General features: G+C 40.2%; 2 protein-coding genes across 2 annotated transcripts; both read right to left on the bottom strand.

The window, feature by feature from the left end:
* Positions 1-302: 302 nt before the first annotated feature.
* On the bottom strand, positions 303-9,271 carry LOC143133386 (uncharacterized). The gene is made up of 11 exons (XM_076293152.1): positions 8,863-9,271; positions 7,997-8,112; positions 7,767-7,857; positions 7,496-7,599; positions 5,813-5,924; positions 4,747-5,687; positions 4,540-4,549; positions 4,179-4,466; positions 3,654-3,733; positions 3,088-3,196; positions 303-2,808 (listed from the first exon to the last, which is right to left on the bottom strand). Exons 1-11 carry the CDS (start codon positions 9,149-9,151, stop codon positions 1,718-1,720), a joined length of 3,231 nt encoding a protein of 1,076 aa, XP_076149267.1. The 5' UTR covers positions 9,152-9,271; the 3' UTR covers positions 303-1,717.
* Positions 9,272-10,604: 1,333 nt separating this feature from the next.
* LOC143133903 (uncharacterized) lies at positions 10,605-15,697 on the bottom strand. The gene is made up of 4 exons (XM_076293852.1): positions 15,342-15,697; positions 14,723-14,832; positions 14,557-14,638; positions 10,605-13,504 (listed from the first exon to the last, which is right to left on the bottom strand). Exons 1-4 carry the CDS (start codon positions 15,649-15,651, stop codon positions 12,540-12,542), a joined length of 1,467 nt encoding a protein of 488 aa, XP_076149967.1. The 5' UTR covers positions 15,652-15,697; the 3' UTR covers positions 10,605-12,539.
* Positions 15,698-16,071: the final 374 nt, after the last annotated feature.

The following is a 16,071-nucleotide window of genomic DNA, read 5'->3' as shown; positions in this document are numbered from 1 at the left end:
CTCACACACACATTAGATGCATCAGATGCAGTCAAAACAGGTGAAAAGACACAACACAATAGAATCATGAAGGGCACTTCTGCGCCTATTCATAGGTATTTCTGAAAAGAGGATTCAACACAAAAAAATAGAATTAAAAGAGAGAGAACTATATGACAGAAAATACAGAGTGGTGTTTACTATGTAGAAATGTTTGAATGTTTAACAGCACTATGTAGAAGAATAAAATATAATACACTATAACTTACTATAATAAGACAAAGTGAGTCCTTTGGAATAACTGACATTAGGTTATAAATGTATGTATTAAAATACTGACTTTTTATTTGAATTACAATAATGAATAAACATATTTTATTTTCACTGATAACACACATATGACTACATTGTTCCTGTCCATATGGAAACATTCAAACCTTCATAAAAGCTAAATGAACTTCAAGTCTAATGCCTTCAACAAAAGCTAATTTGAGTTTGAAGTTAACAAATATGGAGTTCAAATAATGACACAACTTTGAACATGTGGTTTAGAGCTACTTTAACTGATAAAAAAACAATTGAGAAGCATATTCTGATGTGAACCATGCCTGGCAAGTAAAATATATCAGAAGACCTGCAACAACAACAAAAATGCTGAGCTTAATAAAGCTGGAGAGTGCTACAATGTAATTGTAAAGAGTTTAAATATTCATCAGGCCACAGATCAATTGTCATACAAGGAGATGATTCAGTATTCTGGCTAGTCGCCCTTAGGTGGGCACCCAGACAAGAAGTCAGAGTGGTTATGTGCGCATCCCATCTATATTTAGGCCAGGTGCAGGACAAAGTATACAAAAATGTAAAAACAAAAGTGTTTTTACACAAGAAGACACCACATGCACAATGCAGAATTGTCAACAAAGTAAAGAAAAACCATGTAACAGTTAAATGCAAAGATTCATTGGAGCTGGTTAACATATTTGTTCATGAGTTCACCATACTGTAACGTAAAAATATTGTTTTGAAATAGTTTACATGCAAATATTTTTAAGGCAGACCGTGGTTCATGCTGTGTTGTGTTTAAACTCCTGAAGTAAGAGTGATCCGCACAGGAAGGTAGCCTGAGGAAGAGCCAGGGGCTTGAAACGTTGCACGCAAAATAAAAACCTTTCAAGGGAGCGATATGGTGTGTGGATCACTCTCTTCTACTTTTGGAGTCATTTCTCTGATCCAGCACCCATCCAAAACGGTGAAAAGGGATATGCGCGGTCACACGTTTACTTGTTTAAACTTCTGACCTCAAATAGTGGTTGTCTTCAGCAGCCATTTAACCCTTCCACTTCAACACAACACTGTAAATTGAGAGTGGAAGTAACATACAAACAAACAAACAAAGCTGACAAAAAGATTTAGAAAATTACAACATATTGCCTTGTTTACAGCATAGCTAATTTATATTGAATCCTAATCCCGAAATCATAATAATAATATATTGAATTACAATGATGTGTATCATCTTGCCAGGTTCTTGCCAATACATGTTATTTGATAGCAAATATCTAGCAGTGTTATTTACTTTTTCTTTCGCTTTGTTATGACTAATCTCCTCAAGGAGCTGAAAACACAACAATTACAGTATAGCACTCGAACATTAACATGCATTTAAAATAAAATCACCCATCATTCCAACACACTGAATACCATCCTAAAGTTCATCCATTCAACTACTTAAACAATGTCAGATATTTAATGTCCCAGGATTAGTCTTCATGCTTATGTGTACAGTCTGGTGTCTTACAAGATTACTAAGAACTGAGAAACTTTTCCCGCACTGAGTGCAACTAAATGGTCTGACGTTGGTGTGCACCCTCTGATGAACCTTTAGGCTGCAAGACTGTGAGAACCTCTTTCCACACAACGCACAGCCAAATGGCCTCTCCCCGGTATGAACTGTCATGTGTCTTTTAATGTGGCTCGACTGGGAGAAGCGTTTGCCACACTGAGGGCAGCTGTAAGGCTTTTCTCCCGTGTGAACTCTTCTGTGTGTCTTCAGCTGATGGAGATGTGGAAACTGTTTACCACAGAAATTGCAGCCAAACAATCTCCCTGCCTGACCAGGTTGTGGGGGCCCAGCATGGTCAGGAGAACTGGAACCATCTCCCAGCCTGAGCTGAGAGGCCGTACCAAAGTCAACAAAACTCTCCTCGTAGCCTGGCAATGACTGCAGTTCTCTTCTCATCATTGTTGGGTGGATCTTGGTTGCCCTTGCATTGAACATTTCATTGACATCAGGTAATGCACTGAAATCTAGCCCTACACAGTCATGCCTAATTTGAGTATCTACTCCAGTCTTGAAATTGAGGGGATTCAGGTCGCTGTTGTCTCCTACTCCCATCATGCCAGCTTTATACCCTTTAGTGTGTGACTCAAAAGAGCTTCCCTCCTTCCATGCACAGTCATCTGCCTCCATTTTCAACGAACTTGAGTCAGTGGGTACTTCAGGCCTCCATCCAACGAAATTCAGAGATGATGTGCTGTTATAAGAACTTGTCTGGCCTGTACTGGATATCAGCTCAAGGTCTGGGTGAGGAGACTGGGAACTATTCTCCTCTGCAGATGACATGATTCTACTTTGGCTGGAAATAGGAGGCACTTCAATCTCTGGACTATATTGACTGTCATTTTGACACAGGGTCCTCTCATTAGCAGCCAAAACAGGGGCCTCCATGTCAGCACTTTGATGTCTACCTGTGGCCATGAGATCATGAGGGTAATCAGATATTATTTGGGAAGCTGAAGGTCTTTCACCTTTGCTGGCCTTTGACGTATCTGTGTGAAGAAAAGCAAAGACACAGGAAATCCTCCTTTTAGTGGGTGAGTTGTCATGAGCACTTGTGTGATCTTGGATCAGAATTAGGACTACGCTCTGGGAAAAGTTGTGAGAAACATTTTTATTGACTGGATCAATCATTACCTACATATTATTAAAAACAAAGCAATATCAGGAAAGTTTGTAGTAAAAGTGGTGCAGGGTGAGACACCAGGTCCATCCATTGTAGGGAAATGTTAGGCAATTTCTTTTTATCATTATTAGTATTTGTAACTTACAGTCATTTCTATAATGTTCATCTTCTTGCGTTTGACTTCTTATATTTTGTTCAACCATCTCTTCTTTTATTACTGGAACATGTGAGTGTGTTGGTGAACTGACTGCAGGCTTAAGAAAAAACGAAAATACACCAGACATGTTAATGTAAATGGAATATCTGCATAGGCATACAACCATCAGTCCAATGGCACATTAGTTTATGCTAAGTGATCCTGTTACAGAAGCCTAAGTTTTGCTCTAAATAGGCTAATAAAAGATGTAAAAGATGCAAAAACCTTACAAACACCAACAGCACAGTTCACAACATTTAAATGCTAATAAATCTTGCAAATATGCCAGCTAGCTTCGTTTGAGCCAGTTTCATCTTAAAAGACAAAAAATTGAACCAGCATAATGGCCTAGAAAAATAGCCGAGCAATGCAATTGCAGAAAACTGGGAGTTCTTTAATGAAGCGTTTCAGTCTCAAGCATTTGGACCTATGCTTGTATCAAAAGTTTCATGGGACCCTTGAAATGGTCATAAATAGCTTGTGTAGAACTAAGTGTGAAACAAATTTTCACTAACCATGCAAGACTGTGCAGAGCCCAAATCATCATGGAAGGCAGTGATTCCCTTTCCTCCAGAAGGTGTCTCACTAGTTCCAACTGTAAAGACATGGACAAAGATAGTGGAACACGACCTCATGAAAGATACCCGTGGATTTATTTAGCTGTTATTGGTTATCTTGTCATAGGCTACGTAGGCTACACTAAGGCAAATTAACCTGTATCTAATATCTAAAATATGCATAATTCCAACTGTGATGTGGATACACGCAGCTCAACCCTTACGAAAAAGGAATCTGAAAAACACAATTGTGGTAGGCTAGCTAATAGAAGTAGGGACACTAGAGGACAAGGACATCACAGAGTTATTACAGTAGGTATTACTATAGTATTACAGTAACCACGATGTGTAGTATAGCTATGATAATTATAGTTATACTAGAAATGTAGGCCTAGAATATTTCTTTTTCGTAAGGTTGGCTAGTCTGAGGAAAACGTCGGGACTCGTGCACTGAACTAGCCTATATTAGAAGAGCAACCTTACCTGCTAAATGAGTTTGTTCTTTGGTCTGCTCTTGATTAATAGTGGCGGTTGTTCCTTCTGTCCCGTTGTCTATATCTTGAGATAAGAGAAGCTCTATTGATTTTAATTTTCTCTTCAATGATTCGTTTTCTCTCCTGCTTCTGGTCATCTCCAGTCGAAAAACAGCATAGCCTTCATTAACAACTTTACAAATTTCCACCACTGCTGCATTTGCTAAAACCTCCATTACTGCGGAGATCTGTGAGCGGAAATCTATAGAATTAGACATATTGTAAAATTGCGTGCAATCTGAAAGAGTGCGTAAGGCTATGCGTTCACCAAATCCCCATTTCATAAACTATTATTTTCTCTTCCGGAATACCGTAATTATTCTGAAAGCAGCACCGTTCCACATAAGACGTTTTAGAAACAAGAGTAGGCTACAAGTTTAGACAACCTTTATTCTTTGCAGTCACACACAAAAAAATGCATGTTGTTACAACATTATTATTTTTTAAATTATTTATTGGTATATGTGATGGTTACATAATTTACAGTTATATCTATATAATAAAAAGGGTTATTTTGCTACATGAATTGCCTGATGTCGGATGAGATTACTCAAGAAGGAGAAGTTTTTCCCACACTGAGCACAATGGAAGTTCTTTTCACCTGTGTGGACGGTCTGGTGAACTTTGAGGTTGCTGGAGTGAGCAAACTGCTTTCCACACTGGCCACAGCGGAAAGGCTTCTCCCCTGTGTGCACCCTGTGGTGCCGTTTAAGGCTGTATAGCTGGATGAATCGCTTGCCACACTGTATACAACAGTAGGGCTTCTCTCCAGCATGGATCTTCTGGTGTACTTTGAGTTGTTTGACAGTCATATAGCGTTTGCCACACAGCGTGCAGCAGAAAGATCTGCTCCTCCTTTGAGAGGGGACTGTAGCAGAGGTGGCATTGTCTTCTGAGTCTGATAGCACCCATGGAAGTTGCTGCCCCTGTGATTCACCAGATGAATTATCAAGGCCAACACACATATTATAAGACCCAAGTGTGTTCATGTCCATTGAATAGGACTCTGACTCAAAGACATTTCCCCCCTTCTTTTGAGAATGTGACTGGCTTTGGTCTCTTAGCCCTTGCATATCTTTGTCCGCGTATTCTTGTCTACAGAACTCAGGTTGTTTATTGGCTCTTTGCATCTGTATGTCACTGTGCCACTGGGACTGTGTATTCTGCTCCTCATTAACTGTAGACGGGTCAATTATTATGACATCTGGCTTTTCATCCTGGCGTCCTGGGCTCAGCTCACCCATGGTTCCATGGACATGCCCAAGCCTGCTGCTGACGTGGAATGATGAATGGTCTAGACTAGGCCTAGTGGAACAAGATGGCCACTCAGAGTGATTGCGCTGTGACTTGGAGAAATTTCTAGAGCCTGCGAGTTGCGGTTTTTGCCTCATGCCATCTTTCCTGCTCTCTGGTTTGACAGCTTTGTCTGGTATGTTGACCTCAACAACATGGAAGACTTCTGTGGAAATAGATTTCATAATTTTGAAACCATACATACTACATACTACATATATCAATATATTATTTCACTGTTATCCGTCAAGAGTATTCTTAAATGTCTCAGCTAGTTTTCCACAAACTCACCTTCTGCACTGATTCCTGGTTTATCAGAACCTTCACTGATGTCTATTGTCTCTTCTGTATTCTCCTGTTTAACTGGTTTGGTTATGGTCTTCCTATCATCCAGGACTTTATCCTGGAAAAAGAAAAGTGATGTTGTGAATCGAAAAACGAAAACAAAGGTATCATTATTCACCAAAACCACCATCAAGGTGATGACATGTATTACAACTTGAGCATTTATCATATATACCTCTTTCTACAATTTTGCATGGAATGCTCATTTGTTGTAGTGCCCTATTCAAATCTATTTATTGTGGGTCTGGGTCTGATTATGGTTCATATATCACAAATTGTCCACAAGCTATTAAAATGGCTTTACTTTCGCATCCCCAAAACATAGCACACCAGACTGATCAACCAAGTGTTATGTATTTTATCATTAGAAATTCAGTCCCAGTGAAGACAGTGGTGTTTCTATGAGAGTTTCATTGTAACTATGAACGAGTCTAATAATACTAATAATGAATATGACTGGGAAAATCTAAAGGATTAAAAGTATCGCTTGTAACATAGAAATGCAACAGATAAAACGTTATTGGAAGCAAGTGATATGCTTTATTGTTATAAAATCTAAAAACATTTTTTACAGCAATGACTTAAATTTTTCTTTAATTAAAAAATTCCAATAGAAATGAACACATAAATACTGTATTAAAGGATAATAAAAACCCACATTGTTATAAATGTTCTATAGTGCTAATGCACTTGCTTTTGGTGTCTCTTAAGGTTGCTGGGATGAGAGAACCTTCGCCAGCACAGATGACAACTGTATGGTTTATCCCCTGTATGGACATTCCTGTGCATGTGTAGCTGACTTGCGCTTACAAAACTCTTTCCGCACAGTGAGCAAGGGAAGGCTTTTGCCCTCCTATGAATAGCTTGGTGTTTCTTCAAGTCCTGTTCTGTGACAAACTTCTTCTGGCAAACTGAGCACCCAAATGGACGTGGCAGAGTAAAGGAAATGGGCTTTTTGCTTCTAATATCGCTGAGTGGCACATTTCTGGCCAGAGCTTCGACAACTTGAGTGTGATAAATTTCGTGGGTCTGGGTCCCCTCCACATGTACATGATTACCTACTGTTGTGGCAATCATGGGACAAGGCCTAGAACTGTGATCCGAGGAAGAGCTTATAGGAATATACTGTGGCTGCATAACATTCTCTCGATGTGATTCATGACACTGCTGTAAGCTAGTATTGGTAACACCTTGAGCTTTACTGTTACTCCCCTGCCTGATTTCTCTTATTTCCCCATGACTGGACAACAACTTCTGCCTCCAACTGATGCTGCTTTGCACAGAATGCCCTGGCGTTTCAGGCTCAACCACAATCACATCAGGCTGCAATTCTGATGCTGAAGAACAAGGTCTGCTTATGCTATTACCATCACCTACTCCGCCTGGTCTTTCCTCCAGATTCATGGAGCCTGTTTCAGTGGCTTGACAAAGAGATGATGGAATGACTCCCAAATCTGTCCACTCTTTATTTACGGGTAGTGTCGAAGGACTTTGGCCTTTATGGACTAGTTGAGCCGTGTTTGTATGATACAGTCTTTTAGTACTGAGCTCAGATCCAGTGTGCGGCAGACTGTGCTTTAGCCCTTCAGACTCTGCCTCTGACTTGTGGACGGAGTCTGATCCACTGACCTCCACGTCTGCATGCCTGGTCCTGGGCTCCACGGGGACTGCAGAAGGCAGGAAAGGTGCATCATCATCAACATCATAGGCACTTTCAAGACAACGACCAGATTCTGCAAAGAGAGAAAACAGGCTCCCAGTGTGGGCTTTGGAGAACTGTGTACATTTTTCCATACAACTCTGCTTTGAATATACAAATGTGATTACAGTGGGCAAAAGGCAACATAATAGCTTTAGATATTGATTCAGGTGTTGAGATGGTATGCCTAAAACTCCTTACCCTCAGCCTCTTGATCAAGGGGCTTTGGTTCCTCTGGCTTCTCCTCCTTGATAATCAGCAAATCTGGCTCTCCCTCCTCCATGTCGTCTGACTACGAGGCAAAAAAGATCTTTATCAACACATTGAAATGTTTTTGTGCACCTCATTTCAGTGAACACACTGTTGAACACAACCAAATTCACATATTGAAACTGTATCAGAAGCAGCTCATGGGGGAACCTCTGACTTACCCCAACTTTACTGCTGGCAATTACATGTGGAGACTTTTCTACCGGCGCTTCTGTAGGTGGCGTATGAGTGCGGACATCCCAATTCCTGAAGCGACTCTTCACAGTCAATCCTGCTGCTGATCAAAGTAATTAGTGATTAAAAATTGTTATAACTGTTAGAAAATCTCTTCTGTAAAGAGTCAGATCCCAAAAGAAGCAGCAACAACAGGTACAACATAGGCTAATAAGCAATTATAGTCTACGTATACACATGGTCAAGGAAATCAGTGCAGTCCGGGAATAATTAAAAGTAAAACAAAATGTTACCCTCAATCTACCTCACTTTCTGTTTATTTTAATGCATGAACTGGAGACATGTATGTAAAGACACATTAAGGTCTTTAAACCATAGCCTACCTCACCTACAGTTAGCACCTCTACCACTAGGGCCTGCATCTTGTTATCCCAGCCTCAATGGCCATAGGAATAGAACAGTTTCATAAAAGATCGTAGGCTAACAGATTTATCTAGATTCTATCACTCTTCTCGATCCTCACATTTTTTAGACCTACACGCACGTCACTTAGTAATAGATATATCATCTCTATCTCAGTGATCTAACCAAGTATATATCTATATCTAAATTGCATGGCCTAGCCTACACATCTCTCAACAATTTCGTTGATTCCGCGATAGGCTCCCGACCAAAATAAATGTGACTTTAGGCCTAGTACCTAATGTTGGAGTGATAACATCATTCCACTGCCAGTGACAACCACATAAACCTCAAACCAAAAACGCAGGCCCTAAATTCAGAACATGTGTATGCCTAATGTTAAAACAACTATCAAGCATGCAAGATCAGATTATGTGTCGCGATAGCCTACCTGAATTAGCCCTCTCTCTGTTTTGTCTGTTCAGCAATTGCACACCATGGAAACGATTTAGAAAAGTCCCGTCTTGACATCTTCGTTCTGCACGAAGTTTAGCAATCTGAAGCTCCATTAATTTTATCTTTCTCTTCAGAAATTCGTTCTCTTTGTGGTTCTGAGACATCTCCAGCTGAACGACGGCATAGCCATCGTCAACAACTTTACATATTTCTGCCACGGCTGCATTGGCCAGGACCTCCATAATAGAGGCTATTTGCCCCTGAAAATCCATGGAGTGAGACATTGTTGTCTCTGCCCACGGTCAGATCAAATTCCTTATGTGAAATTAAATAAACAATAAAGGATGAAAACAATGTTTAAAATGGTAAAGGTTAGGCCCTCTTTTTCATTACAGCCAGTGATGGAAGGCGGCGTCAATAGTAGTGACGCAAAGGGCTTGTTTTTTTTGTTAGCTTTTTTACCGTACACCTCCTAAAAGACGATCGCATTACTTTTTGTGCCAATTCGCTCAGCATCATCTCAAGAGTAGTGGCTGGCGAATGTATGTGCACTGTACAAAACCTGTACTTCTATTTGTCTTTATAGTAGCCTATTATAAAAGTAACAAGGGGTTGTGTTACTGCTAGGCTTTACAACAACAGATTCTCCTTTAGAATACTATCAGTGCAATATCCTTCTCATATCAGTGATGTGATAGTGGGAGAAAAAATAGACTGCATGTGTTTAATATTACATTTTTGTATTACGTTTTAGTTCAGGTTCACATTACATACAATTGTTAGAACTAGATGCTGGGCAAAATCTAAAGTCTAATTGAAGCTTGTAATAACTATGCAAAATCTATTTGCAAATTTAATACGAGAAAGATGCTAAACACAAACAGGGTCAGCTAAAAGCTGTCCCACGCCACAATGCCCTTAGTTCATGCAAGAGAACATTGCTCATAGACTGACTTTGCACCTTGCCCGTCATTTTAAATTAGGGCCCCTGGTGTTCTGTATTTGAGTTTCTCACTAATGCAACACAGGTCTACATTATGTACATACAACTTAAATCTCTCCATGAACGGCTCTCTAATGAAGATCAGGTGACCGTGACATCCATTGATAGGACAGTGAGAACATTCCCTAAGGCAGACAAGTGACTATTTAATATGCATTACCTATGCCTCTGCAGAGAATAGTGCTTACATATAATAAACAGCCTCCAATAGCAGGGGCATTTTGTTTAACCTTTGAGTTGTGTATTGTCTCTGCTGGAAATGACGGTCATGGGTTTGTAATCCACAATGTATGATGGATTTGTAGAAACAACGTAATTATGTGTGATGAACTGCTATAAAACAAGGCTTCGCCCAGAGAACTTTGGAGTTGCTGCTGGAACTTTACTGGTGGTAACATGTAGCCAGCCGTGGTTTCCATCCCTGATCGTAATTAATCTTCACTGCTGCCTGGATTGCCTTGTCTTTAATCATTTTCACTACATGACTCTGGAAGTCAAGATTTCAGTCAGCCTTGGAAGGCTGATCTTCACTGCTGCCTGGATTGCCTTGTCTTTAATCATTTTCACTACATGACTCTGGAAGTCAAGATTTCAGTCAGCCTTGGAAGTTTAGCCACAAACATTTTAGTTTAAAGTTTGTTTTTTCTTTAATCTTTCCTCAGCAAATTACATATGTGCACATTTTAGATATTCATAGGCAAGAGTCTCGAGTTCCAGAGACCATATCCAAAACATTCAACAATAGCAACATTTTATTGATCTTTCTCAACTTGTGACATTTATAGAGAAATGGAAAGAGAGAACACTACTATTATTTACATCAAATTTCTTTCTTAACTAGGCTACAACACCCCACCCCCTTACAAATGTATACACTGAAAAAAGGCTTAATACCATGAGGGAAAAGGTCTCCCATAGATCTCAACAAAAGGTCTCAACATTTTAAAAATCTCATCAGCAAAAACACTTCAAGTAAATCTACACAAGTTGTATATTCTTGCAGCCACTTTATAGAAAAAACCTCCAACTTGGTAACCTCATACATTTTACAACCCCATTTCCAAAAACGTTGGGACACTGTGTAAAATGTAAATAAAAACAGAATATGATAACTTGCAAATCATTTGCACCCATATTTAGACTTTAGACGACATATTAAATGTTGTAATAGACCAATTTCACAATTCTATGAAAAATATATGCTCATTTTGAATTTGATGCCTGCAATACATATTATTAAAAAAATGGGATGGGGCAACAAAAGGCTGGAAAAGTTGTGCAATGCTAGAGAAAACAAGGAGGAACATTTCACAACTAGGTTAACTGGCATCATCATTGGGTAGAAAAAGAGCATCTCAGATTGGTTGAGCATATCAGAAGTAAATATGTGGTGGTATTCATCACTGATATATCAGATGACACTACATTAAAAACACAGCTGTCTCTGTAATTCAAATCATTGCATGGGCTCAGGAAAACTTCTGATTATCAATCTACAAACACAGTTTGATGTTCCATCCACAAACTCTGAAAAACTCTACCATCCAAAGAGGAAACCACATTTAGACATGATCCAGAAGTTCCACAATCTTATCAGACCTATTAAAATGAACTGAGGCGAAGTAGGACACTGTCCTGTGGTAAGCCCAATCAAAATGTGTAATTCATTTTAGAAATACTGGGCTCTGGGCTGAAGAGGGACCATCTAACTTGTTATTAGTGTACAGTTCAAAAGCCATCTAAGATGGTATGGAGGTGCTTTAGTGCCTGCCCATATGAGCAGCTTGCACATTTGGAGAGCCACAATTAATGCTGAATGTTATACAGGTTTTGGCCAACATATGCAATCATGCAGGCAATGTCTTTTTCAGGAAAGGCCTTGAATATTTCAGGAAAATAATGCCAAACTGTATTCTACACATATTACAAGAGTTATCGCTCCATAGTAAAGTCCAGGTACTAAAATGGCCTGTTTGCGGCCCAGACCTGTCACACTTGATGTATATTGGGATGGAAAACACTATTATGAAGACCTCAGACTGTTGAGCAGCTGAAATATATAACATCTCTTGCTTAAAACTCCAATAACTAGTCTCCTCAGTTACCAATGTTTAGAAAATGTTGTTAAAAGACTAGGTGACGCAACACAGTGGTAAACATGCCCCTGTCCCAACTTTTTTAAAACATATAGCTGGCATTCTCCATTTGAGAATGACCATATATATATTTTTTTTTAAAAACAATACAATTGATGTTATCTTTGCACTATTTTCTATTAAACATATGATTTAGGCTGCATATCTTGAAAATCATAGCATTCTGTTAATGTTTACATTTTACACATCATCACAATTTTGGAAGGGGGGTTGTAAGTCTATAAGCCCAACTGGATAAACATATTGTACAATTCAGCAAATTGCTCCACACAGCCTGCTTGGCGATGGCGCTGTTTGTGCATTAAAAAAAAACAAAAAAATGACTGTGCACAGGAACTTTATCCTTTTAAACAAAAAAATGACTCCGGTATTCATACACAGTTCTGAAAGCTCAAATATCAACAATCTTTCAACAGAATCATGGACAGTCTCTTGAATGCAAGCCTATGGCTAGAGACTAGAGCTGGGCTAGAGGCACAGCGGAAATGAACAAACTGGTGGTTGAGAACACTGCTAGTTCCCAAAACTACAGCCTGACCTTTGGTGCCTGATGAGGCTGCCCTGTGTAGTGTACCATCTCCCACAGCCAGCGCAGCTGTGGGATCGTGTCTGGCCCGTATGGATGCTCAGATGTCTCTTCATGTGGCTGGACTGTGTGAAGTGGCGGCCGCAGTGGATGCAGCGAAAGGGCTTCTCACCCGTGTGCACACGCACATGGTTTGTAAGCTGGTGGCGGTGTGAGAAGCGTTTTCCACAGCGGACGCAGCCAAACGGCTTTTCACCTGTGTGCACGCGCTCGTGTCGCTTGAGGTGCGCCATCTGGAAAAAGACTTTCCCACACGATATGCAACGAAAAGGGGCATTGCCAGTGTTCCCTAATGAAGCCCGGCCAAGCTGCTGGGACCTCTCAGCCTGGTTTGCCTGGTGAGCTTGAGTCAGGTGGCAAGGTGATGTGGTGGGCATTTCACCTCTGTGATTTAAGGGAGGGCATGTTATATTGGAGCCACTTGTACTGTTACTGATCATATTCCCATGCTCAGATATGTTCCAGTCTGAGGTCATGTCTGTCTCCACTTTAATGGGCACTGAATCAACAAGCACCAGATCTGGCTCCCAGTCTATGGAACCAGCTGAGAGCAGACAGTTAGTGGCACTCTCAGAAGTGCCCTTATTTCTGGAGAAAGTCCCATGATCCACATCTGCATTTGGTATGTTAGTGTTAGCACCTGACTTTCTCTGTTCCTGGGCCCATGCTAAAGGATCTTCTAGTAACTGACCAGCTTCTTGCCAAGTCCTGAACTGGGAATCATCTTCTGTTTGCCTCTCTGCCTCTCTGTTGTGCTTCAAAGTGTGGGCTTGAGGATGAGGGTGACTGGTCTTGTCGGAGTCTGATTTCTGAAGGGGCCTTGTCTCTTCCGTCCTGACTTCTTCGGAGGAATTGACACAGCCTTCATTGTAGTCATCTGTCACAACATTTTCTAAAACACCAGCAAGAAGTTACACACAACAAGATGTCAGTGTTAAGCTTTATGAGGATAGAGAAGTGCAGTAATGATTTGATATATATTATGAGAAGCTGTTGGCATTTGTCATCAATGGGTTCTAGTTCGCCTTACGTCTGCCACTCATGCTGTAGCCTAGACTACAATGGGAATGATGCATATGCTATATCATTTTCAGTTATTGATAAAAAGTGTTTGATTATTTGATTACTATGAGTGTTTAATAATAGATTACACAATGTACAATATTAAAGGTGACAGAATGGAGAAACAAAGTATTCTGTTCTCTGATGTTAACATAAAAGATAAGCAGCTTTGGTCTGTCAAGAAACATGGTCAGCTGCTATTTCTTTTCACAAGACCATTTATAACTCTATAACTAGGTTGGGGAATAAAATGGCCCATTTTAGCAGATATCTAGCACCCCTTCATGCTTATCTGGTTCTCAAATGAATAATTAAATGACCTTTACATTGATTGGCTGGCAGCCAATCACCGTGCATTACAGGCTCCAACAACTTCTACCAGAGACAGTTCTTTGCTTCTACCTGAATCTCTAACTCAAAGTGGTAACGTAATGTGTGGAAGGGGCCAGTGATCAGAGAGATGGTTTACGTCACACTCTCCGTCTTCTTTAAATTGGCCTGTTTTTAGTAGCCATTTCAAAGTCAGAGATTTCCATATGAAGGAGGAAACAACAATGTTTTGGGTACACAGTAGCTGTGCGGCCATAGACCAAACTCTCCTTATTCAACAAAGCCAAGGTAAAAATTTTCTTAAAAATAGACCTCCTAGCAAATGTATATCCGGGTTAATTAAATTTCCAAGCAAAATCTTTGTTTATGTGATTGAAACATATAATTTAATTTGAGGTTGTTTATATAGCTCACTTTCTTTTATAATTTCTGTTCTTAAAAAATTAAACACCATGAACGGCATGAATGAAAGAACACAACCCAATGATATGTGGACATGTGTAATGAAGTATTGAGCAACAAGATGTAATTTCCCAACTTGGCATTGCCTACCTCTTGATAGACAAGATGTGGTATAATCTGCAGTGTTATCTTCAGTCTTGACTGTTGCCAGTTCTTTGCTTGCACCTGTTAACTAAAACATAGGAAGTTGCCATGAGTCATACAATAACTATTACATTTTGTCACTTTTAAAAGGTTATCTGTATATATATCTCACTTGCTGCTGGCCATGAGTATTTTGATTTCTGTGCAAGGGCCGCTTCTGACTGGTATCCTGATTTTGTGACACAGAACCATGTTCCACTTCTGGTATTGAATTGCTATTCTCTGTAAATAGAAAAAAACACCACTCCCATGAAGTTTTAATATCAACATTGCATTTAGAACTAAATTTGCCCTGCCCTATTAAGGAAAGCATACAGCCTTTCAAGATGCATGAAACAAACTAACCCATGAGAGGCACAGGCCTACAACGTATTGAGGGTTAGGCTCCTGGCTTAGGAGTAGGCTAGGCACTGATGTCGAAAGAACATGATCAAGATAATTTAGGGATCAGTGACTCCTGAAGTTATCTGGATAAGCCAGTAACCTTGCTTCAAATAGTAGCATTCTTGTATCAAGATACCCTCCAAACTACTAGGCCTAGTAGGCCTACAGACTAAACCCATGAAATGTGGGATAGGCTACTAAGGATACTATTTACAGACCTCTGCTATAATATCTGAAATCTCTAGAACGGTCAGATAGTGCAGCTGTCCATAAGACCACATACTATGGGGGTCGCCCGATAAAATCTCATCGCCACAAGACTTAAACACAACATCTGGGCGACTCACGGAAGCTTTGAATGGAGTGGAATGTTTTGCCCCGCATATGGACACCAGCAGGTGAAGACAACCTTCCTAAACCATATCCCTGTGCTCCATGCCTCTCCGAGCATACGCGCCGACAACGAAGTTTCGTCATGTGCAGTTTTTTCTTCAGAGAGTCGATCTCGTTTTGACTCTTCGAAATTTCAAGGCGCAAAACTGCGTAGCCATCATCCACTACTTTACAAATTTCTGACACTGCTGCGTTGGCCAAGACCTCCAGTATAGAGGCTATCTGACCGTGGACATCAACTAAGTTAGACATTGGAGAGGACATTGTTATCAACTGAGATTGTACACCGATGTCAGCGGCTGTAGAATGTAAACACACATTTTAAGGAACCACTGAAACATTTCCGGGTGAGTATCGTAAAATATCAAAATAAAAGTATGAAGTAGCCCAATCCATGGGGATGGCTAGTGTGACGTCAGGAATTGTTAGGAATCAAGGTCACGTAAACAAAAATGGCTACAGCACAGGAACCATTTCCCCCAAACAATCTTTGGTTCCCCTTTCTTTTACTGTCTATGAACCGGTCACGTAGTGCTAGCCATGCCCATTGATGTCCACGGCTGGTCCACGGTGAAATTTATTTAGGCCTACAACAAAAGTAGACCACAGCAAAGCACAAATCTGTAGAACATTTTCAGATCAGTCAAGGCAGGTCTTCAGTGTAGGTTTTTCTTCACATAGGTT

The sequence above is a fragment of the Alosa pseudoharengus genome, unplaced genomic scaffold, assembly GCF_046254945.1.
Source record: "Alosa pseudoharengus isolate Yale_2024_CS ecotype anadromous, Long Island Sound unplaced genomic scaffold, YU_APseudo_1.1 YU_APseudo_1.1_scf_2, whole genome shotgun sequence".
Classification (NCBI taxonomy): Eukaryota; Metazoa; Chordata; class Actinopteri; order Clupeiformes; family Clupeidae; genus Alosa; species Alosa pseudoharengus.
The sequence above is the reverse complement of the archived record's forward strand: the minus strand, read 5'-3'. Positions and strand labels throughout refer to the sequence as shown.

Bases quoted from the DNA above. Each gene is read 5' to 3' on its own strand.
- LOC143133386 (XM_076293152.1), bottom strand. From the start codon at position 9,151: ATGTCTCACTCCATGGATTTTCAGGGGCAAATAGCCTCTATTATGGAG. The intron at 7,600-7,766 runs GTAAGGAGTTTT...CTCTCTTTGCAG, and splicing joins CCTTGATCAAGAGGCTGAGG to AATCTGGTCGTTGTCTTGAA. The intron at 5,925-7,495 runs GTCAGTGGATCA...TTCTTTTTCCAG, and splicing joins CCAGGCATGCAGACGTGGAG to GATAAAGTCCTGGATGATAG.
- LOC143133903 (XM_076293852.1), bottom strand. From the start codon at position 15,651: ATGTCCTCTCCAATGTCTAACTTAGTTGATGTCCACGGTCAGATAGCC. The intron at 14,639-14,722 runs GTGAGATATATA...CCTATGTTTTAG, and splicing joins ATACTCATGGCCAGCAGCAA to TTAACAGGTGCAAGCAAAGA. The intron at 13,505-14,556 runs GTAGGCAATGCC...CTGGTGTTTTAG, and splicing joins CACATCTTGTCTATCAAGAG to AAAATGTTGTGACAGATGAC.